General features: G+C 38.9%; 2 protein-coding genes and 2 non-coding genes across 18 annotated transcripts in view; 2 read left to right on the top strand and 2 right to left on the bottom strand.

The window, feature by feature from the left end:
• The window catches only part of TIPIN (TIMELESS interacting protein), a 249,307-nt gene that overhangs the window by 214,700 nt on the left and 12,330 nt on the right, over window positions 1-22,277 (top strand). Inside the window, exons 1-9 of one of the 10 annotated variants that reach the window (XM_060152668.1) lie at window positions 794-864; window positions 2,147-2,285; window positions 5,718-5,858; window positions 5,983-6,061; window positions 6,262-6,337; window positions 9,044-9,166; window positions 9,387-9,450; window positions 13,843-14,049; window positions 16,814-21,134. In XM_060152668.1, the coding sequence (XP_060008651.1) occupies window positions 5,726-5,858; window positions 5,983-6,061; window positions 6,262-6,337; window positions 9,044-9,166; window positions 9,387-9,450; window positions 13,843-14,049; window positions 16,814-17,004 (873 nt within the window). In that variant the 5' untranslated portion in view covers window positions 794-864; window positions 2,147-2,285; window positions 5,718-5,725 and the 3' untranslated portion in view covers window positions 17,005-21,134. The other 9 variants (XM_060152698.1, XM_060152658.1, XM_060152677.1 and 6 more) reach the window with 9 other exon arrangements.
• LOC132506316 (small Cajal body-specific RNA 14) lies at window positions 10,113-10,248 on the top strand. The gene has a single exon (XR_009535774.1). It is a non-coding gene; the product is annotated as a small Cajal body-specific RNA 14 (non-coding RNA).
• On the bottom strand, window positions 15,451-15,555 carry LOC132504510 (U6 spliceosomal RNA). The gene has a single exon (XR_009534923.1). It is a non-coding gene; the product is annotated as a U6 spliceosomal RNA (small nuclear RNA).
• Window positions 18,330-22,277, bottom strand: part of DIS3L (DIS3 like exosome 3'-5' exoribonuclease) — a 34,474-nt gene continuing 30,526 nt past the window's right edge. For 5 of the 6 annotated variants that reach the window (XM_060152591.1, XM_060152574.1, XM_060152614.1 and 2 more), the window contains 5 exons: window positions 21,266-21,420; window positions 20,987-21,165; window positions 19,608-19,753; window positions 19,019-19,193; window positions 18,330-18,931 (listed from right to left, as the gene is read on the bottom strand). In XM_060152591.1, coding sequence (XP_060008574.1) covers window positions 18,623-18,931; window positions 19,019-19,193; window positions 19,608-19,753; window positions 20,987-21,165; window positions 21,266-21,420 — 964 coding nt within the window. In that variant the 3' untranslated portion in view covers window positions 18,330-18,622. Of the gene's footprint in view, window positions 18,932-19,018; window positions 19,194-19,607; window positions 19,754-20,986; window positions 21,166-21,265; window positions 21,421-22,277 lie in introns of those variants that run through there. The other variant, XM_060152598.1, reaches the window with a different exon arrangement.

Here is a 22,277-nt window from a genome sequence, read left to right as displayed (position 1 = left end):
ATTTTAGATAGAGCTTGCAATTTACTTTCTCTTATTCTTTTCACATTTATTCTATAATTTTAATGAAATATTTCAAGCTACAGAAAAGTAGAGAAAGAATGTAGCAAACACTACTCATCTTCTTGGTCTGTCAAATCTTGATGCTATAGGTGCTAAAGGTAACTTTTTTTAGTTTTCTGAATAGTTAACACATTTATATGTTCCAAAAAAGTATGGTGTTAAGTCCCCATCCCACCCTGTCCCGTATGTCCAGTTTCCATCTCCACTTATATATTTATTTTGTGTGCATGTGTGCGCAAGCAAATATATATTGCACGAATATATTTGGACTCACATAAAAAAAAATTAAAGGTAACACATTTTTGACATTCTTCTTTGTGCCCACAATCCTAACACTAACTCTTTACTGCCTCTTTTCTCGGCTCATTATTCAATTAATAGAACACTTATGTTCAAGGAATTTTGTTAGTAACTCTGAAGAATCGGTAGTTTCTCATCAAATTCTGTTTGCCTCCAGCCTTTATATTCCATCCACAACCCAGTTTTCTAAAAACCTGAGATCTACTTCCAAAGTCTGAAGTGCATAGAGCATAACGAACACGAACATCACGCGGACAAGGAGACTAAACTCCTCGGAAGAACTCGTGAGGGCGGAAGCGGTAGGGAAAGTAGTGCGGGATGGGTCGGACGCCGGAAAGGTGGGGATAGACGTGGGTGGGCGGGACCTGGGGGAGGTGGGTCCGGTAGGCACCGCCCAGGCTTTTGGCGCCAAAAGCCAAGGACTCGTCTCGCGAGAGTCTCGCGAGATACACCGTTTCTCGGCCGCGCGGATCCCTGTGCTGTGCCTACGGCAGTCTGCTCGAGGTGAGAGCGGGCTGGCGGGAGAGTGAGGTTCCCGAGGGGAGAGCCGGCCGAGGGAGTCAGGCTGGGGAGCGGGGATGCCGGGAAGTCGCAAGGAGGGAGTGAGAAAGCAGGAGGACATGACTGAGACGGACCTGGGCTGATCGGGACTGGAGAGGAAGGAGGCCTGACCGGCTGAGACCTGTGCGGAGAGGAGGTCGGTGGGGACCAGGGCCGGCGCTTTTACTTCTTGTTTACGTTTCGGGTCTGTCTCTCTCTAAACCAGGCCTTTTAGTGTAAGGGAACGTGTGTCAGATACATCTTTATATCTCCAGTTTCTGTACCGGGGCTTCTAAACACTGGAGGCGTCCTGTGAATGTTGAATGAATGAATGAGTGTGGTTGAAGTGAGAGAACAGACAGGGGAGTGAGGATGAAGGGAGGTCGGAGAAGAGGGATGGGATGGGAAGTTTTGTGGTTTTAGGGCTGGGTAGCAAGGAGGTCATTGAGTCAGTTTGGTAGGACTTCCTAGCGACAGGGACTTCTGTTTTGGTGACTTAGAAAAAGTTGGGCATTGGACACCTAAGGGACTGGGAACGAATTTGGATATTAAATTTTTTTGTTACCTTCACTCTTCTGCGAGTCTGAGGACTAGAGGAGGAAGTGAAGAGACCTTAATCAATGTCTAAAAAGAGACTAGGCAACCATTGTCAAGAAGTTAAAGACAGAGCTATCTTTTTTTGCGGTACGCGGGCCTCATCACTGCTGTGGCCTCTACCGTTGCGGAGCACAGGCTCAGCGGCCATGGCTCACGAGCCCAGCTGCTCTGCGGCATGTGGGATCCTCCCGGACCGGGACACGAACCCGCGTCCCCTGCATCGGCAGGCGGACTCTCAACCACTTCGCCACCAGCGAAGCCCAAGACAGAGTTATCTTATTCACTACAAGTTTCCTGACAAGTCCTGCCCCAGGCTTGGCTGGTTCCTTGCATTGCATCGTTACACTTAATATAGTTTGTGCCCTGTTATCTCATTCATAGTTCCCTGTTGGCTTCAAAGGTGTGAGCCCCATTTCTTCCCAGAAGGCTTAACTGTTGATAGAATGAGGCCCAAAAGTTCGTTTTTTCTGCAAGATGGCTCTAGTAGTGCTTCTTAGTTGTCTTTAACTTCATTTGAAACAATGAAATATCAATGTGCATTTTAAAAAAAACTTACCAAAATTGGTGAATTTTTGTGTAGCCATTTTGATATTGAAGATGGAAGACAAAAAGCAACACTTTTGGCATAATTATGCTTTGTTATTTCAAGAAAGGTAAAAATGCCACTGAAACATAAAAAAGGATTTGTGCCGCGTATGGAGAAGGTGCTGTGACCGATCGAACGTGTCAAAAGTGGTTTGTGAAGTTTCGTGCTGGAGATTTCTCGCTGGATGATGCTCCACGGTCAGGTAGACCAGTGACGTTGAAAATCATTTGCACCAGCTTGGTTATGTGAATCACTTTGATGTTTGGGTTCCACATAAGTTAAGCAAAAAACCTTCTTGACCATATTTCCGCATGCGATTCTCTACTTAAACGTAAAGAAAACGTTCCGTTTTTAAAACAAATTGTGATGGGCAATGAAAAATGGTTACTGTACGATAATGTGGAATGGACGAGATTGTGGGGAAAGGGAAATGAACTACCACCAACCACACCAAAGGCTGGTCTTCATGCAAAGAAGGTGATGTTGTGTATATGGTGGGATTGGAAGGGAGTCCTCCTTTATGAGCTCCTTCCGGAAAACCAAAGATTAATTCCAACAAGTACTGCTCCCAATTAGACCAACTGAAAGCAGCACTTGAGGAAAAGAGTCCAGAATTAGTGGAAAATGCATAATCTTCCATCAGGATACCACAAGACTGTATGTTTCTTTGATGACCAGGCAAAAACTGTTACAGCTTGGCTAGGAAGTTCTGATTCATCCACCATATTCACCGGACATTGAACCTTCGGATTTCCATTTATTTCAGTCTTTACAAAATTCTCTTAATGGAAAAAATTTCAATTCCCTGGAAGACTGTAAAAGGCACCTGGAGCAGTTCTTTGCTCAGAAGGATAAAAAGTTTTGGGAAGGTGGAATTATGAAGTTACCTGAAAAATGGCAGAAGGTAGTGGAACAAAATGGTGAATACGTTGTTCAAAAAATTTCTTGGTAAAAATGAAAAATGTGTTTTTCATTTTTACTTAACCGAAGGAACTTCAATATGACCTTTAACTGCCTTTCCAATTTTGAAAACCTATGCTTGATACTTCGTTTTTTTTTTATGTACTTGTGGTCTTGGAAGTTTAGAATTGGAGAGACTTTGGAGATCCTCTAGCTCCAGTAGTTTTACAGTTTTGGGGAAGCTTTGGAATTCTTCATTCCTCCATTCAACAATTATTTCAGGGACTTCCCTGGTGGTCCAGTGTCTAAGACTTTGCGCTCCCAATGTAGGGGGCCCAGGTTCGATCCCTGGTCAGGGAACTAGATCCCACATATGGCAATGAAGAGTTTGCATGCTGAAACTAAAGATCCCGCATGCCGCAAGTAAAGACCCTATATGACGCAACGAAGATCCCGAGTGCTGCAACTAAGACCCGGCACAGCCAAATAAATAAATATTAAAAAAAAAAAACCAAATTCTTTCTTTCTTTTTTTAGTGGCCCACTGCAGTTATTAAATCCTGCTAGACAGGAATTACAAGTATCATTGCCATCAGAACTCTCACTGTCCATAAACTCAGGAACTGAACAGATTCAGATAATTTTTTGAGATATCTTTCCTTCATGAACTCTCATGTTATCCCAAACTCAGGAATCTGATAGATTTGGGTAATGCATTACACTACCCATGACCTGAACTCACTTAAAATAATTCTCACCATCTGAGTTCAGGAAACACATGTATTTGCATAGTGAGGATTCCTGGGCTACGTGAAATGAGAAAGCTCAATTGGCCACCTCAGTTCTCTCTGGGGCCACCCCCTTGTTCCCCTCCTCCAGGGTCCCAGCCTTGCCCTCCAGGAGCCCCTTACCTGTGCATTTCCCTCTTGGCCACATTTGAAGTAGGCGTTAGGAGGTGTGCCCTCCTTTGGGGCTGCAGAACTGCTCAGGTTTTCTGCTAGTTCGAGTTGGGAGGACCAAGGTCAACAGCTATTTCTTGAGCACTGGCTGTATATCACTTCTGGGGATACAGTAGAGGAGCACAGAGACCCACCTTGTCATTGCCCTTTTAGAGCTACAGTCTATGATGGGAGACAGACATTAATCAAATAATCACACAAATAGAACCTAATATTGGAACTGGGTGAGTGCTACAAAACTTGTACTTGACATTTTGAATGCTTGTCATAGGAGGATTTAATTTAGGAAAATTGGGGAAGACTTTTCTGAGGTGACGGTTGAGATCTGAAAGAGATTAGGAGTCAGGGAAGAGCCTTCAAGATAGGAAACAGCTTTTGTAAAGGTCTAGTGGCCTGAGGGATAGAAAGAAAAAGCATGGAGAATGGTGTGAAGTAAGTCTGGAGAAGTAGGAAAGTGCTAAACCCTGCAGGGCCTTGGAGTTTTATCATTATCCTAAGAGCAGTAGGAAGCCATTGAAGTATTTAAGCCTAGCAGTAATGTGATCAGCTTGACATTTCCAAAGGTTCAGTTTAGCTGTAATATGGAGAATGGATTAAAGGGCAAAATGGATAGGAGTAATGGTGTAATCCAAACAAGAAGTGTTAGGAAGTGGTTGTGGAAATAGGGAGAAATGGACGGACTCAAGGGTTAATCTGGAAGTAAAATGGACAGGGTATTTAGGATGGGGGAATGAAGTGTTAAGGACGACTTGCAGGTTTCTGATATATAGCTGGATAGGTGTCATTCATTGAATTGGGAAAATTTAGAAGGTTGGTTTCATACATGATGAGTTATAGGTGCCTTTGAGAAATTTTAGAGCTGTAAAATGAGAAGTAGGGATTTAGAGCTCGGATTTGATGCTCAGGTGGAGATAAAAAATTAATGGGTCATCTATAAATTAAAACCATGTGCATAACTGAGTGAAGAGGGCCTAGGATGAAGTCTTGGATACTAACTGACCAGGTTAGAGGAATATGAATCTGCAAAGAAGATCCAGGAGGAGTGTCCAGGAAGGGAGGAAAGCCAGTTGAGTACTGTGTTTCAGGAGTCAACAAAAACACTTTTCCAGAAAAAGGAACTGATCAGAAGTGTCAGATGTTTCTGAGAGGTCAAGTAAGATGGTACTGAAAAGCATTCTTTCAAGTTACCAACTTAAGGATTATTTCCATTTCTTCAAAGGAAACCTTACTAGAAAACCAATATGTAAACAGTATTTTTATTTTTATTTTTCCTTTTTCGGTCCTCCTGCACAGCTTATGGCATATTAGTTCCTGGAGCAGGGATTGAACCCGGGCCCTCAGCAGTGAGAACACAGAGCCCTAACCACTGGACTACCAGGGAATTCCCAACAGTATTTTTTAAAAAGCTTCTCTGGTTGAAGTGGGGGTGAGGTATTGTACCCTGCCTATTTCACACCCCTTTGGACCACAGTTTGAAACCCTCTGAAAAGTTAAAATCATCATTTTATGATGGGGAAACTCAACAGTTGAGGTAAAATGATTTGCTCAAAATCATATTGTTATTTAGTGGTAGGGTCTACATTAGAACTCAGTTCTAATTTCTAACTTTGTTCTTTTTTCCATAACTGTTATCTTCTTCACTTCAGTTCATGATGTGTGAGTTTGAAATATGGTTTAACTGACTGAAACACATGCATTTTGCTGCAAGTGGAACTTAACTGTGTAATAAGAAGACCACTTGGATGCATAAACATGTTTACTTTTTTTCCCCCCTAGAGGAAAAGATGCTAGAACCACAGGAGAATGGCTTGATTGACCTACCAGATTATGAGCATATAGAAGATGAAACTTTTCCTCCATTCCCACCTCCAGCCTCTCCAGAGAGAGAAGATGGTGAAGGAGCTGAACCTGAAGAAGGTCTGTATAGGGTCCCAAAGTGGTGTCCATGTTCAGCTATCCATCTAACAGCTTAGAAATGATACATTTTATAAATGAGGCTTAAATTACTTAAGTAATATTAAATCTTGGTATATTTCACCAGAGTTAGGGAGAGGAGCTCCTGTTCCTGTACCTCCAAAGAGAACAGTTAAAAGGAATATACCCAAGCTGAATGCTGAGAGGTACATTTACTATTTCCTTAAATATTTATACTTTTTTTCTATCATTTTTTCCCTTTTATGTTACAGGCTTTTGGTTGGGATGATTTGGAGATCAGACATTTTTCTCAGTTCAGTAGTTAATATTTTTTTCTTCTTATGGTCTTGTTTTGGCCTTGATGGCTTTAGAAAACTTGAAATTTAAAACATATTTCTATTCACAGATTAATTTCAGAGAGAGGGCTTCCAGCATTAAGGCATGTGTTTGATAAGGCAAAATTCAAAGGTAAAGGTCATGAGGTAAGAAGTGTCTGATTTTTATTTTAGACCTTTGTTTTTTAAAATATCAATAAGACTGTGGGCCCATTATCATGTTCTTAGGAATCTTAGAATGTTTCACAGATACCATCATTCATCATCATATCTCTTTAGAAACTATGATGTAGTAGAAAGGACACTATTTGAAGACATTTAGGAACTGTAAATCTCTGCACAAACGTACATTTAAAAATTCTCTTTGAATTGTGTAGCGTGTAGATACAATTTTTTGCAGATGATATCTTTGTAGAGCTTTGCAGTTTATGAAGTATTTTCAATTATATTCTTTCATTATCAACCTCTGGGGTAGGTGTTGGTCCCGTTATCTAGTGAAGGAAGCAGAGTTTTAGAGTTTTAAGCCTCCACTGCGAGTGGTTAAGGGCAGAGCCTCGACTTTCCATTTCACGGCCCAGCTAGAGTAACATTAACACAGCATGAGCATGATCTTGGTGTGGTATTCAGGATAGTTGGAAAGAGGGAAGCAGCTGGAGGCAGATAGCAATTCAGAGGCTATTTCACTACCAGCAGAATGAGGTGAAATAGCCTGGATAGGGTAATAGTAGAGGGATGAACAATATATAATACTTGGAGGTGATTGGGAGGTACAAAAGTAAAAATTAATCCCAAGATTTCAAACCTGGGAGGCTGAAAATTGTAGTACACTTGCTTAGTTTCGGTGGACAGGAAGGGAGAATATAAGTCTGTGTCCTATTTTGCCACAAAACTAAACATAAATCAAGATATTTTAAAACCATGCCCAGCTCGGTTAATTCATTGCTCTTATTGAAATTTTCAGGTAGTAGTGATGAATTAATTGGTGCTTTGAATTTATGACCTCTTCATCATTTTCATAATAAGTACTTTAAACTTATACAAAGGATAAATATTTTGTGTTCCTTCACTGGGTGAGGTTGGGCTCTGAGTTTGTCTAGTCTTCTGTACTTTGCCTTTGAAAATTCTACTATTTTCTAACAAAGTTGAATCCTCGATGCTTTTTTCTCCATGTATAACTTGGGACTTCACACTGTATTTAGGTATTTCTCTTCTCTGTCCCTTGGGTGTAATGTGATATTGTGAGGTGGCTGATCAGCTACCCCAACAACTGGAAAATGGTCATAGGTGATTGAACTTTTTTTTTTAATTTAAAAAAATTTTTATTTTATTATTTTTGACTGTATTGGGTCTTCATTGCTGCACGCGAGCTTTCTCTAGTTGCGGCGAGCAGGGGCTACTCTTCGTTGCGGTGCGTGGGCTTCTGATTGCAGTGTCTTCTCTTGTTGCGGAACACGGGCTCTAGGCGCGCCGGCTTCAGTAGTTGTGGCTCACAGGCTCTAGAGTGCAGGCTCGGTAGTTGTGGCACACGGGCTTAGTTGCTCCACGGCATGTGGGATCTTCCTGGACCAGGGATCGAACCCGTGTCCCCTGCGTTGGCAGGCAGATTCTTATCCACTGCGCTACCAGGGAAGCCCGATGATTGAACTTTTGAAAAAACTTTTATTTTTATCAGAATGAGAATGAAATGACATTATGTTCTCAGCATTACATATTGAGTTATTGGTAGAGTTGATTATTTTAACCATTAGCTTCTTAGACAAGATCATATACCACCACAAACAATAATTGCCAACATTTGAGGACTTGCTTTGTGTCAGGCACTTTACTTGTATTACTTAATCCTCCTAACAACCCAATGAGGTATGTATGTTCTCGTTTTATTCATGAAGAAAAAGGCACACAGAGTTAAAGTGATTTGTTCAAAGTCACACAGCTATTAAGTTGTAGAATTTAGATTTGAATCTATGCAGTCTGGTCCAGAGCTTTTAACCAGTCTCCTATTTTAAAATACTATAAGAAAATATTGTACAGTAAAATCAGGAATTTGAAACTTTTTTCATTTATTACTCTAGTTTATTAAACTTTGATTTTCATTTAAAAAATTTTTTAATGTTAAATTGAAATTTCAAATATAGAGAGGTATTGTGGTCTGAGAATGTTTACACTGTTCTTGCTAGTCTTTGGTACTTTGCCCTTGGGATTTCTGAATATATTTTCACAGAGCTGATTCTCAGTGCTTTCTGTATATTGTTTAGAGACCTGTCAGTTTGTATAGTTATTTCTAAAAGATATCTTGCCATATTTTATTGAAGTTTATTTTCAAGTATTTATAGGTCTGAAAAGATACATGTGATTATCTTTTAACTTTTATTAAGTTTTCATACTGGGTTTCTGTTTTCCTCTGATTTTTAAAAATCTATCCAGTGCTATTAGACTGCAGCCCTCTAAGCCAGCAGTCCCCAACCTTTTTGGCACCAGGGACTGTTTTCGTGGAAGACAGTTTTTCCTGGGGGACGAGGGGTGGTGAGGGGTGTGGGGGATGGGTCAGGTGGTAATGTGAGCGATGGGGAGCGGGAGATGAAGCTTCGCTCTCTTGCTCGCCCATTGCTCACCTCCTGCTGTGTGGCCCAGTTCCTAACCCACCGTGGACCGGTCCATGGCCGGGGGTTGGGGACACCTGCTCTAAGCCCTTGATAAATATTTTTCTTCTTAAAGTTTCTTTTAAAAGTTTATTAACCTTATAAATATAAAAGGACACGTGACTTTGATACTATTATTCAGTTCTAAAATCTGCTGACAAGGTCAGTTGTGAGAATGAGTCTTCTATTTAGCATTTTTATTTTTATGTTCCAGGCTGAGGACTTGAAGACACTAATCAGACACATGGAGCACTGGGCGCATAGGCTATTCCCTAAACTGCAATTTGAAGATTTTATTGACAGAGTTGAATATCTGGGAAATAAAAAGGAAGTTCAGGTAGGTGTTGAGATCATTATGAATATCATTCACAATGCTAAATTGTATAAGGATAGATTAGTGAGGCTAAGTAGCTCTTTGGGGGTCTTCATTTTCAGTCTTAGTAGAGAGAAGGAACTAATAGTAGCTATTTGAACAACTTTTTTGAAACTAATAATAAAATCAATGACCGTTTTCCCCCAAATCTAAGTGAAAATGTAAAAATGTTTTTTATTTTCAGACCTGTTTAAAACGAATTCGACTTGATCTCCCTATTTTACATGAAGATTTTGTTAGCAATAATGGTAAGAATACAGGTTTATCTACTTTATAATAATTTTGCTTTTAGAAATGGATCTAGTTGGGGTAGGCAGTGTTACAGGACTGGGTTCTTAGTCTATTTTGAGTATATAATTAAAGTACAGTAAATAGGAGTGAGTTAAGATGCCTTGGTATGTCTAGAATGTTGTGCATGATATTTGTTTCTTAAAGACATGGTGGTATGCCATTAAGAGATGTTGTAAAATATATTTAGCCACAGAACATGAGCTTTTGAGAACTCATGATGATGACCCATTGATCCTTTGTAGTGCTTGCTAATAAAAATATATGACAAGATACAGTGTTCATATACATGTCCACCATTATAAAAAAGTGGCTCTGGGGCTTCCCTGGTGGCGCAATGGTTGAGAGTCCGCCTGCCCATGCAGGGGACGCAGGTTCGTGCCCCGGTCCGGGAAGATCCCACATGCCGTGGAGCGGCTGGGCCTGTGAGCCATGGACGCTGAGCCTGTGCATCCGGAGCCTGTGCTCCGCAGCGGGAGAGGCCACAACAGTGAGAGGCCTGCGTACCGCAAAAAAAAAAAAAAGTGGCTCTGAGGAATTAGGCAGAACAATTTGATGATGAAATAGGTCACATCTCACACAAGAGTACAGATCTTATATGTAGGACTTTAGTTAGACCTATGTGACTGTTCCTGGTATTGATTGCATTTGTTAGTTGTACAATGCAACCATAGGCAGTCACACACATCAAAACATATGGTTCCTGCCGACAGAGTCTGTATAGTTATCAGATTTTCTGTGCGATGGCTCCATACATGTTTGTTTTTTGTTTTTTAAAAATTTAATAGATGTAGCAGAAAATACAGGCTCCATATAGAATCCCCCCAAATTATTTATAAACTGCTTTTAAAAGTGTGAAGGATTGTGATTTAAATAATCCAAGATTTAATTATTTGGTAAGGTATGGTACGAATTGATGACATGGGATTTGATAGATGGAAAGGAATTACTTATTAGAGTCTAAATCCCACAGCATATACTACTGGGTCAGTTAGCTTATTTATCAAACTTTGTTTGTTTGTTTTTTAATTGATATTTTTTTAAAATTAGAGATGAACAGGGGATAGCGTACGGGGCAAAGGAGAACACAGTTACTTTTACCTAGGGGAAGGGAAAGCTTGGTAGGAGAGGGGAAAGCTTCACAGAGGAGGTATCACAAGTACTTTAAATGATAAGCAGTAGAAGTTAGGCAGAGGTGATTTTGGATAGAGGCAGCCACTTATGCAGAGGCATAAATGAACATGGCACCATTCATGGAATTACAGGCAAGTTGCGGTATAGGGTACATAGAGGAGGCCTGTATCAGAGAGCCTTGTTTGTTGTTGAATCTGTTTTCTTTGTATCCTAAGAGAATAGTCTCCAGACTTTTTGCATGAGGCACTACAACAGTAAAAATGTTTTGAACATTTTATTTTTCTAATACATGTACTGCTGTACTGATATGATATATAATGTACATTTTTGACCTTAACATTGCAGTTTTAAAGTAAGAACAATATGATTGAATATTCTACTGAATAATTTTTACCAAAAATTTTGGGCTAATACTTTTTGATCAGTGGTTTGAAGGTTTGGTTGTAGATTCAGTTTTTTCTCCCAAATCTTGGTTTTAACCTTTCTAAGATGCATAAACCCAAATGGAAGTAGAGCATCATTAACTGCACTTAGTAAATCTTGGTATTCATCTTTCAGTCTCATTCACCAGTGCAAGGACTTTTGTTGAAGTTTACTAGCAAATTTTCATCTGCCCCTTTTCATTCGTTTTACTTAAAATTAGTCAGTTTTTATATTTTTAGCACGTGTTGTCATGTCATTCCTCGGCTCAGAGCCCTGTAGTGGCTCCTTATTTCAATCAAAGTAAAAGCCACAGTCTTTATATTGTCCTACTTGGCCCTATAGAATCTTGTTTTTGTGTCCTTATCCCATTCCTCTTGCCTCCCTGACGGTATCTTTACTATTCCGTTGCTTCAGCCACGCTTGCATCCTAGCTGTTCCTTGAGCCTTCCAGGCATATTTCTATCTTAAGGCTTTTGCACTCTGCCTTGAACACTGTCCTTTGCCCTCCCTCCTGCCCCTAAATCTGCATGGCTAACTCTCACCCGCGTCAAACTGTTTTCAAATGTCAGTTCAGTGAAGTCTCCCCTACCACACTGTTAAAATTGGACCCCCAGCCCCATTCCTGATTTCACTATGCTTTTTTTAAATAGCTCTTATTTCCCTTTAATTATTATGTAGTTTGTTTATCTGTTAGTTTATATGTACCAGAGTGATGGCATCCTGTAGCACATTGACTATTCTTGGCTTTAGCTTCTTTGCCACAATAGCTTGCCTATGAATGTGGCAGTGAATGAATTTCATGTGTGGTTCTAATTTTTTTTAATGCCACCTTTATCCTAGTCAAAAGTGGTTATATTCACATGGATTTTCTGTTAAGATATTGTTTGTACTAAAGAGGTCATTTACTGTTGAAGAGATCTTTCCTTTCATGGCTCACAGAAAAGTATTGAATAGTTTTTTATGTATTTCATTACTATTAATTCAGAATCCTATAAGCCCTATAAGGTGAAGCATATTAGAAATCCTGTATATTGCATAATTGGTTCTAATACTTGTTTCTTAACTTTTCCAGCAATGTTTTCTAAATGTACTCCATCAGTATTTCCTGACAAAGGAATGTATTTTAGTTTCTTGACACATTTTTTTCCATATCAGGAAGGAAAAGTGTATGGCTTTCTGTCTTTCACTATTAAGGAAGAAACCTCACAAGGGGCTTAGATTGTAAAATGCTGGATTAAATACATGATTTTTAAACCTCACTGGTTTGTATTTATGTTTTAAATATTTTGCTAGTTGTGATGGTTTTTACTGGCATTAGCTAATACCTCACTGTAATATGTGCATAGGACAAGGAGAGTAATTGTAAACTCATTTCAAATGGTGGTCTTGGTGCTAATGAAGTTTTTTTTTACCTACTTGTCAGATCTGATGAGGTTATTTATTATTTTTTTAACACCATAATGTGAATGATACAGAGAGAAGGTGAAGTGTCAGCTTTGCCATCTTCTTAGTTCTTGCTTGTACTTCTGTTGTCTTCTACCTACAGGTGTTTTGTTATTTTGCAGAAATCTTTTAAAGCTACCACTTGTGCGTTTTGTTAGGGTTGTTTTGGTTAAAATAGATAGTATGTCAGGTTGCTTAACTGGGTAGTCAGAATTAGCTATATATCATAGTATGCTGAAATTAAAAAATGAGTGAGGACCCAATTCCACCCTTCCGCAGTATGAGCTTGCTGTCTTGAAGGTAGCTTACAGACCAGATGATTAGCTGTCATATGGATAAGTGATAGTTTGTCACTGCCAGTTCTTTTAAATATAAGTTAGTAAAACTTAATTTTTCGTAATTCTTAAATGAAATATAAATGCAAGATCTAGTATTTACTTTTCATACCCTGTGGATCATTTTAGGAACATCCTACTTTGAGATAACTGGTGTACAGGGCTTTAAGAATTTATTAAGACTAATCATGTAGAGAGCACTGAATTTTTTAAAAAGTTAACTTGGAAATATGTCCACAGATCTCTAAATTTCTTCCCCTTTTTCACTTTGTGTCTCAGTTTTACCGTACACAAAAAATAGCCTATATAAAATCATTACTGTGTATCATACAGACAATATGGCAAGCTACTAAAATGTTTTTAATATAAAACAAGGATAGGGCTTCCCTGGTGGCGCAGTGGTTAAGAATCCGCCTGCCAATGCAAGGGACACGGGTTCGAGCCCTGGTCCGGGAAGATCTCACATGCTGTGGAGCAACTAAGCCCGTGCTCCACAACTACTGAGCTTGTGCTCTAGAGCCCGCAAACCACAACTACTGAAGCCTGTGCACCTAGAGCCTGTGCTCCACAAAAGAGAAACCACCGCAGTGAGAAACCCGCACACCGCAAGGAGGAGTAGCCCCCGCTCGCCGCAACTAGAGAAAAAGCCTGCACACAGCAACAAAGACCCAGTGCAGCCAAAAATAAATAAATTAATTAAAAGAAAAACACAACAAGGATATACTTTGGATTCTTTAAGTTCTTTTTTTAGCAACTAAGAACTTTTGCTTTCTGTTCATGCATGTTTTTAAACTAGTATTCCATTTGACTTAAAATGCCTCTTTAAAGTGATTAATAAATATTCCTTCTACTTGTTTGAATCAAGCATGTATTTGTAACATTCTCATACCTCACAAATTGTTTCTTCAGGTCTGGCACCTTGTTGCTTTAAACTGGTTTTCAGTTAATAGCTGCATAAGCTCTTTTTCTAACTAATTTAACACTACAGATGTACTAATTTTTTCTTTTCTACTGCAGATGAAGTAGGGGAAAATAATGGCCATGGTGTAACTGCTACCGAGTTAGATCCCTTTCTGACAAACTCATCTGAAAGTGCAAAGTTTGCTTCTGAGTCGAGTAGAAGCCTAACAGAAGAACAACAACAAAGAATTGAGAGAAATAAGCAACTGGCCTTGGAAAGAAGACAGGCAAAGCTACTGAGTAGTAGTCAGTCCCTAGGAAATGGTAAATTTTATGCTGGATTTTATGTGCTACCATTAATATATCAAGGGCATGTTAGAAATTTTAACTTCTTTACTCTTCCCCAAAATAAAATACCTCTAGGAATAGACAAATGTGATATAGTATATTAAGCTTATGTATATTTGAGAGAGAGTGGGCTTGAGAGCTAGCTGGAATCCTCAAAGAATATATGCGTCCAGGACGGTTTTCTGGGTAGCTGAGTGTCTCTTAAAAATTGTTTTAATCATTTAAAATTGATACTGGATCTTTCGAAAACATATTCTTCCCTGATTCCTTAAAACATGTGACATACAATTTTATCTTTATGATAATTAAAACATTACTGTGGTACTTTCCTAAACATATAAAATTCTTTGTACCCATTGAGGACTTTAGAGCCATTTGCTGTGACATGAATAGGTCCAAAAATGCTTTTTATTGCAGCGTTTCACTTCTGTTGTGAGCCGTCATGTTTGATTTCTTGTTGATTCCCTTGTCTCTTTTAAAACTGCCTTAAAATTTGCTGTTTTTTAAACAGACTGTGGGTTTGGAAACTAGACAAGTTTTGTTAAAACTATATTTAAAAATAATTGCAAATTGGTTTTGAATGAAGCACGCACAGTCGCATTTATCTTTGTCAATTTCCAATCCAGTTTTTTCCTTTTGAAATGGGAAAATAGGAATTACAGTAAGTAGTGAAGATTACATGTTGTAAAACAAGTTTCACCCAAAATAATGAAATTCTCAAGTGAAACTTATTCAGTGGTATTATTATGATTTTTTTCCAGTTAGAATGATTTTTTTTTTTTAAACATCTTTATTGGAGTATAATCGCTTTACAGTGTTGTGTTCGTTTCTGGTGTTTAACACAGTGAATCAGCTAAACATATACATATATTCCCATATCTCCTCCCTCTTGTGTCTCCCTATCCCACCCCTCTGGGTGGTCACAAAGCACCGAGCTGATCTCCCTGTGCTACGTGGCTGCTTCCCACTAGCTGTTTTACATTTGATAGTGTATATATGTCAATGCCACTCTCTCACTTCGTCCCAGCTTACCCTTCCACCTCCCCATGTCCTCAAGTCTATTCTCTACGTCTGCATCTTTATTCCTGTCCTGTCCCTATGTTCATCAGAACCATTTTTTTTTAGATTCTATATAAATGTGTTAGCGTACGGTATTTTTCTCTTCCTGACTTACTTCACTTTATATGAGACTCTAGGTCCATCCACCTCAGTACAAATAACTCAATTTCATTTCTTTTTATGGCTGAGTAATATTCCATTGTATATATGTGCCACATCTTCTTTATCCATTCATCTGTCAATGGACACTTAGGTTGCTTCCATGTCCTGGCTGTTGTAAATAGTGCTGCAATGAACATTGTGGTACATGACTCTTTTAAAAATATGGAATGCTTCACGAATTTGTGTGTCATACTTGCACAGTGGCCATGCTAATCTTCTCTATCATTCCAATTTTAGTATATGTGCTGCTGAAGCAAGCACTAATTTTTTTTTTAAGTTTCAAAAAATTTTTAATTATTTATTTTTGTTTGGCTGCATTGGGTCTTTGTTGCTGCACGTGGGCTTTCTCTAGTTGGAGCAAGCAGGGGCTACTCTTCATTGCAGTGTGCAGGCTTCTCATTGCAGTGGCTTCTCTTGTTGCGGAGCATGGGCTCTAGGCGCATGGGCTTCAGTAGTTGCAGCACGTGGGCTCAGTAGTTGCAGCACATGGGCCCTAGAGCGCGGGCTTCTGTAGTTGAGGCTCGTGGTCTCTAGAGCACAGGCTCAGTAGTTGTGGTGCATGGGCTTAGTTGCTCCATGCCATGTGGGATCTTCCCAGACCAGGGATCGAACCTGTGTCTCCTATATTGGCAGGAGGATTCTTAACCACTGTGCCACCAGGGAAGTCCAGGATGGATTTAACTTTTAACTTAACAAATGGATGTTTTGTACTACCTTGTGAAAAATTTAATGAAGATACAACTATTGTTGATGACAGTTCTTCCTTGCTGTCATTATCAAAGTTTACGTGGCAATAAGTATTTTAAGGCTCATCTTCTATTTATAATATATGACTTTAAGGGACTTCCCTGGTGGTGTAGTGGATAAGAATCCGCCTGCCAGTGCAGGGGACATGGGTTCAATCTCTGGTCCAGGAAGATCCCACATGCCATGGAGCAACTAAGCCTGTGCGCCACACCACTGAGCCTGTGTTCTAGAGCCCATGAGCCACAACTACTGAGTTCTTGTGCCACAGCTACTGAAGCCCATGCGCCCTAGAGCCCATGCTCCACAATGAGAGAGACCACCGCAATGAGAAGCCCACGCACCGCAACTAGAGAAAGCCCGTGCACAGCAACAAAGACCCAACGCAGCCAATAAAAATTAAACAAAAGATATTTATAATATATGACTTTAAAATTTTTCACTAGAAATGAGTATCTTAAATGTTCTTTACTGTAGATCACTTTGACATACATCTCATAAGAACATTTGAGTTTTAAAAACTTCTATCTAGTAGTTGTGATTTTTTAAATGAGAACAGTTGCATTTGACTGATTCAAAAGTCTGAGTTCAAGACTTGCATTTTGAATGGATTTTATACATGTATAGAAATGGCTTTACTTGGAAGAAAGTTATCATAATTAACATTAACTAAAGTGATCGTAGATTTCATCTCTACTGATATAAACATGTGAAGTTTGTATTAGGTAAGATTGGATCAGGTGCTTGTAATGAATAATAATGATTTCTCTTGCAGACTTGTTAATGAACACACCCAGTACACAGACACCTGAAGAGGGTAGTACAGGTGAGGAGCAAAAGGAGGAAGAATCAAATGGATTTAACAAAGACCTTCTAGACAATCCACATAATGATGCTGCTGCCAATACTGTAAATGAAGAGGAGGAATTAAAAATAGAGAAAATGCCACTGGACCAGTCCTTTTAAAATACATAATAGTAAGTTAAAGCTTCATCTTGAAATGTTACTGAGGTTGGATAGGCCTCAAATGAGAAAATCTATTAACTTGCTATCTTCCAAATTTGAGATGACAATGCATTTTGCCTACTTTGAGTGAAAATCCTTATATAGTGAAACTTTTATAGATTCCTGTTTAAAATCTGGTATTATCTATACTTGTTTCTTATCCACTTTCGTTGTCTATTTATTCTCCTTAGTGTTTATTTTTATATGGGTATGACCTTGTAAAAATGATTGGTAGTTAATAAGTAGCTTCAACTGCTAGTGTGCCATTGAATGCCCTGTTTTTACTAAATTGGGTGGTGTTTTAAGATGTAAATATGTAATAAATGCTAATGTTTTTTTTTTTTTAAATAATAAGCTCACAAACTATCCCTAGAGGCTTTATAGAAGTTTCTCATCGCTATTTAGTTCTACACTTTACACTTTTGGTAAAATGTTCACAGTTGTTATATGTGTTTACATGTCTTTTGAGGAGTCACTTTAATACTTAAAGGGTCACGTGAAAAGCTGATACATTGCCTGGCCTGCATAGGTGCTGGGGAAGTTCACATGCTCCTTGGTACCTTACTGACTAGTTAGTTGGAGAGAAACTTGCAAAGTATAATGGGGAACACAGAGCACGTAGGGAGGATTTGGTGGAGATGCCAAGGATTGGGAAGAACATGTACAATAATATAGAAATGAAAATCTAGGAAATGAGAGCTTTGGGAATGGTGAATGTGAGGCTGAAGTGTTAGGGCCACGTGGTGGGAGGACCTAATTGGAGTTTTTCCTGCCTGAGTTTATCAACTTGGTGGAAGGGTAGTTGCAGATAGAAAGTACCACGTTGAGAATCAAGTTTAGAGGTTGGTCTGGTTCTCGGCCGGAGATTCCCATGGGGGAGAGGGAAAGGCAAAGCTAGTTTTTACAAACTAGGACATGGGAAGGTTGCTTTTTTTGGGGGAAGACTGGCAGAGTGATGGTGCTAAGTAACAAGTCTCCAGCAAGGGCAAGTCCAATGCAACTCATCATCCAAGGAGAGGGTGGGAATGGAGGTTTGAGAGAACAGACCTTACCCTGTGCACCCCACCCAGCTCCCTAAGCCCTATCCCCAATTGATGCTGGGGACAGCAGGGGTGACTGAGTCAAATACGAAATAGGGAGTTTTAAAGTGGATACGTGGACAGGATGGAGCTTATTATCTGAAGGTGACTGAAAAGTTAATCTGGCAGATGTCAGAGGGGCCTATGACCCAAATGTAGCAATTACTGGAAAAATTAATACTGTAAAAGAATGGATTTGAGACAAGCTAACCAAAAGTCAATTCTGGGTTTATTAGCAGGACCAGCAACATGATTTGCAGAGCCAGGATTCAGTATCTACTTATCTCTGAAAAACCACTTTCCATAGTGACCTAACTGTACTTTATTTCATGCAACTTAAATTAATGATAAGAAAACATTTCACAAATATCTGAAATATCTACCCAATCCCACTCAGGGATTGGGTGACATGGGGTGATGCAGAAAATTACATCTTAATGTTTAAAAGAAGGTAAAACATTCATGTAAGACAAAGGTCTTTTAATGAAGTAAGAAGAGTTTCATATTCCATAACTGTTGGAAACATCCAGGAGAGCCAGGTCTCTTATTTCCTCTAGAAGTGTGTACAGGCTTCTTCCCTTTGTCTGGCAATATTTTTGATAATCTTTCTCAATGACATTTACTTTGACTTCTTGAGCAAGCTGAGCTTCCTCCATTGATCTAGTTACTTCTTTCACTAAATCACTCTTTAGCAAGAGGGAACTCTGCTGAAAAAGTTCTGTATCTGGCATCATGTATGGTTTGTTGCTTATTATTTCAAGCCTTATTGTATCAGAATGGCAACGTGAGGCCTGTACAGATATTCTCACCTGTCATAGAGGAGAAAATGCATATTACTAAATCACAGTCTTTGTTCTTTGCAGTGAAAGCAATACTTAACATAAATACAGACTTACTGTTACGTGGTCAAACAAATGGAACGTAACAGATTCCCCTCCTGTCGTGGTAGAGGTGATTTTGTTTTGAAATCGTTGAAGGGATCCTGGTTTCCATTCAGAATGGCCATCTGGGCTGCATGAGATCACCAAACCATCTTTATTTTTTAGATAAGCAGCACCTTTAATCCCAAACCTGAATCATTGTCAGAATAAAAATCCAGAGATAATATATTCTTAGTATGCAGATTTTGTATACTTATCTAGAATGCTAGTTTTTCTTACAGATTAAAAACAACTTTTCCAAAAAAAAAAAGAACTTTTCATCTGATTTACCTCCAAATACCTATTTCACTGAGCAGATGGAAACAAAATGTTTGGCTAAATAACAAAGTAAAACTCTAAGACTGATACAGATGTACTAGATTCTAATATCCATTTATACTTACATAATGAATTATGTATTACATTATGTACATATGATAACTACAAAACAGTTGCTAAAATAAATGCTTTAATAAATTACATCTAATGTACCATTTATATACCATGTCTATACTTAAAGGTTAACCATGATTTCTTAATAACTATTGTGTTAGAAATAACATACCTTGGTATAAACACAAGCACACCGTTTGTCCTAATTGAATAAATAACCCCATCAGCTATGCAACGCTCCTCAGTTTCTGGGTCTTTGTCTTTAAAATACATGCACTGGAAGAGCTCTGTAGACTGCTTCTGAGAATGCTGTGCTGCCTGTAAGAAGAAGCACAACCCCAAAGCATGATGATGGACTTCCCTGACATCCCCAGAAGAAACATGGGATTCATATTCCCACAGAAACAATGACTTTTAAAAAAGGCTAGGTTCTAGAAAACTATTAATACAAACATTCTTCTCTATTATGAATTAAGTCAAATTTGAGGGACCCTTTTTCATTCCCTCAAAAATGTCTTAGAAAATTCTTTTAAGAAAACAACTTGTTATTTAAAAACTGTCTATAGTTCATACAGGAAGAGGAAAAGTATCCAGGTCTATGTCTTACCTTTATTTTCAAGTCTGTCCTACCAAAATCCTGCTGGTAGAAGTGCAAATTAGAACTACTATTCTGAAGGGCAATTTAGTAATAGGTATGAAAGTTTTATTTGTGCAGCCCCTTTGACTCAGCAATTCATTATTACCAGGAATTTATCCAGGCAAAATGTGAGAAGTCTGTAAAAGTGTATACACAAGGATGGTTGTAAACTAGATTGCCTGAACAGTGCTGCCTAACAGAACTTTCTACAATGATGGAAACGTTCTGTATCTGTGTTGTCCCATAGGTAGCCACAAGCCACACGTGTCTGTTGGGCACGTGAAATGTGGCTAGTGTGACTGAGGAACTGAATTTTTAATTTAAACCAACATGACTAGTGGCTATAATGTTGCACAGTATCAAACTAGAACCCTGGATACAGAAAATAATGTTAAACATTTAGGCAGCTTCCAATCTTATGTATCACCAAATGGTCTAGTTCTAAGCTGTACAACATTATGGCCACTAGCAACAATATAAAATAGAATACAAAGCAGTTTCTAAAACAATGATGTAACTATATTGACATGGTGTGCTATCAATAACATGTTAAGTGAAAAAAGGCAGATTACAAACAGCAGGTATGATTGGATAATTTTATAAATAAAAAGAATTGTCTAGAATTGTTATTATCTTTGGGTAGTAAGATAATAATAATCTTTCACATTTCTACATTTTGGGAGAAACATCTAACCCGTGGTAAATCTCATAAATCCACATTAAGTCACTTCAGAACATTTGTAAATGTATTGAGAGCTACTCAACAAACTTTTTGATTTTTCATATTATTTCGTTGGTTGGAATAATTCTAGCGTTTAATTTGCTAGAATATACGTACTTCATTCCACTATACAATAAAGCTTTTCTGTTAGCAAAAGAGATGATGGGTAAGAGAATTAAAAATTCCCTCTTACTCGGTTTCTGTTGTTGATATGTCTGCATAATTCCTCCAGATCTTTGTTGCTGAACAAATTTTCCTTAATTTCCATTTTCTTATCTTTTGAAATGGCTGCCATTAACAGTCGGTGTACTATAATATCTGAGTATCTTCTTATCGGAGAGGTAAAGTGAGTATATTTATCTAATGCTAGACCTTCAAAAATAAACCAAAAAATCAAAATAAACAAAAAGATATACTTTTTAAACAACTTGCTCAAGGTTATGGGTACACAGAATAAAATTTTATCATTCACCATAGTGATGGAACTCTTCCTCGGCACATGATCCAGTGGAGAAATACAGTGCGTTAGACATGGCTTGTGTAGCCATTGATCGAAGCAACCAGTTGACAATGGGATCGTTGGGGTCATTTGCATTATCCAGAGAATCAGCCAGTGCTTTATTGGACCTGACAAAAAAATGTAAAAACTTTTATTTAGTCCCCAGCAATAATTTACAAGTCAACACTCTGAGGGGAACCCTTCACTCACCATCTGAATACGTTCATCTGCCAGTAGTTAAATTTATTTTGGACACATTTCAGAAGCAACTTTTTTCAACTATAGAAATCTAGTTTGCGGGGCTTCCCTGGTGGTGCAGTGGTTAAGAATCTGCCTGCCAATGCAGGAGACACGGGTTCGAGCCCTGGTCAGGGAGGATCCCACATGCCACGGAACAACTAAGCCCTTGTGCCACAGATACTGAGCCTGTGCTCTAGAGTCCACAGGCCACAACTACTGAGCCCGTGTGCCACACAACAAGAGAAGCCACCGCAATGAGAAGCCTGCGCACTGCAACGAAGAGTAGCCCCTGCTCGCCACAACCAGAGAAAAGCCCGTGCAGCAACGAAGACCCAACACAGCCAAAAAAAAAAAAAGAAAACTAGTTTGCTTTTGAGGTTTAAACAAAGAGTGTCAGAATTCAAATACATTTCTTTTTTTTTGTGCCAAGCTGCGTGGCTTGCAGGATCTTGGTTCCCCGACCTGGGATCGAACCTCGGCCATGGCAGTGAAAGCGCCAAGTCCTAACCACTGGACCACCAGGGAATTCCCTCAAATACGTTTCTTAAGTACTGAAGAGTAATGTGCTGAACTTATGAGATGAAGTTATACTCAGCACATAGTGGGTGGCCAGGTACTTGCTGAATTAAATTCCTAACACCCTTAACCTTAAACTTCCTGTACAGGTCAAAGAATGGATTTTTTCTTTTTTTAAATCAAGAATTATTGAGCCAGGGGCTCCCCTGGTGGTCCAGTGGTTAAGACT

This window comes from Lagenorhynchus albirostris, chromosome 1 (genome assembly GCF_949774975.1).
Source record: "Lagenorhynchus albirostris chromosome 1, mLagAlb1.1, whole genome shotgun sequence".
Taxonomy (NCBI): Eukaryota; Metazoa; Chordata; class Mammalia; order Artiodactyla; family Delphinidae; genus Lagenorhynchus; species Lagenorhynchus albirostris.
Note: the sequence above shows the minus strand (reverse complement) of the source record. Positions and strands in the feature narration are given on the sequence as shown.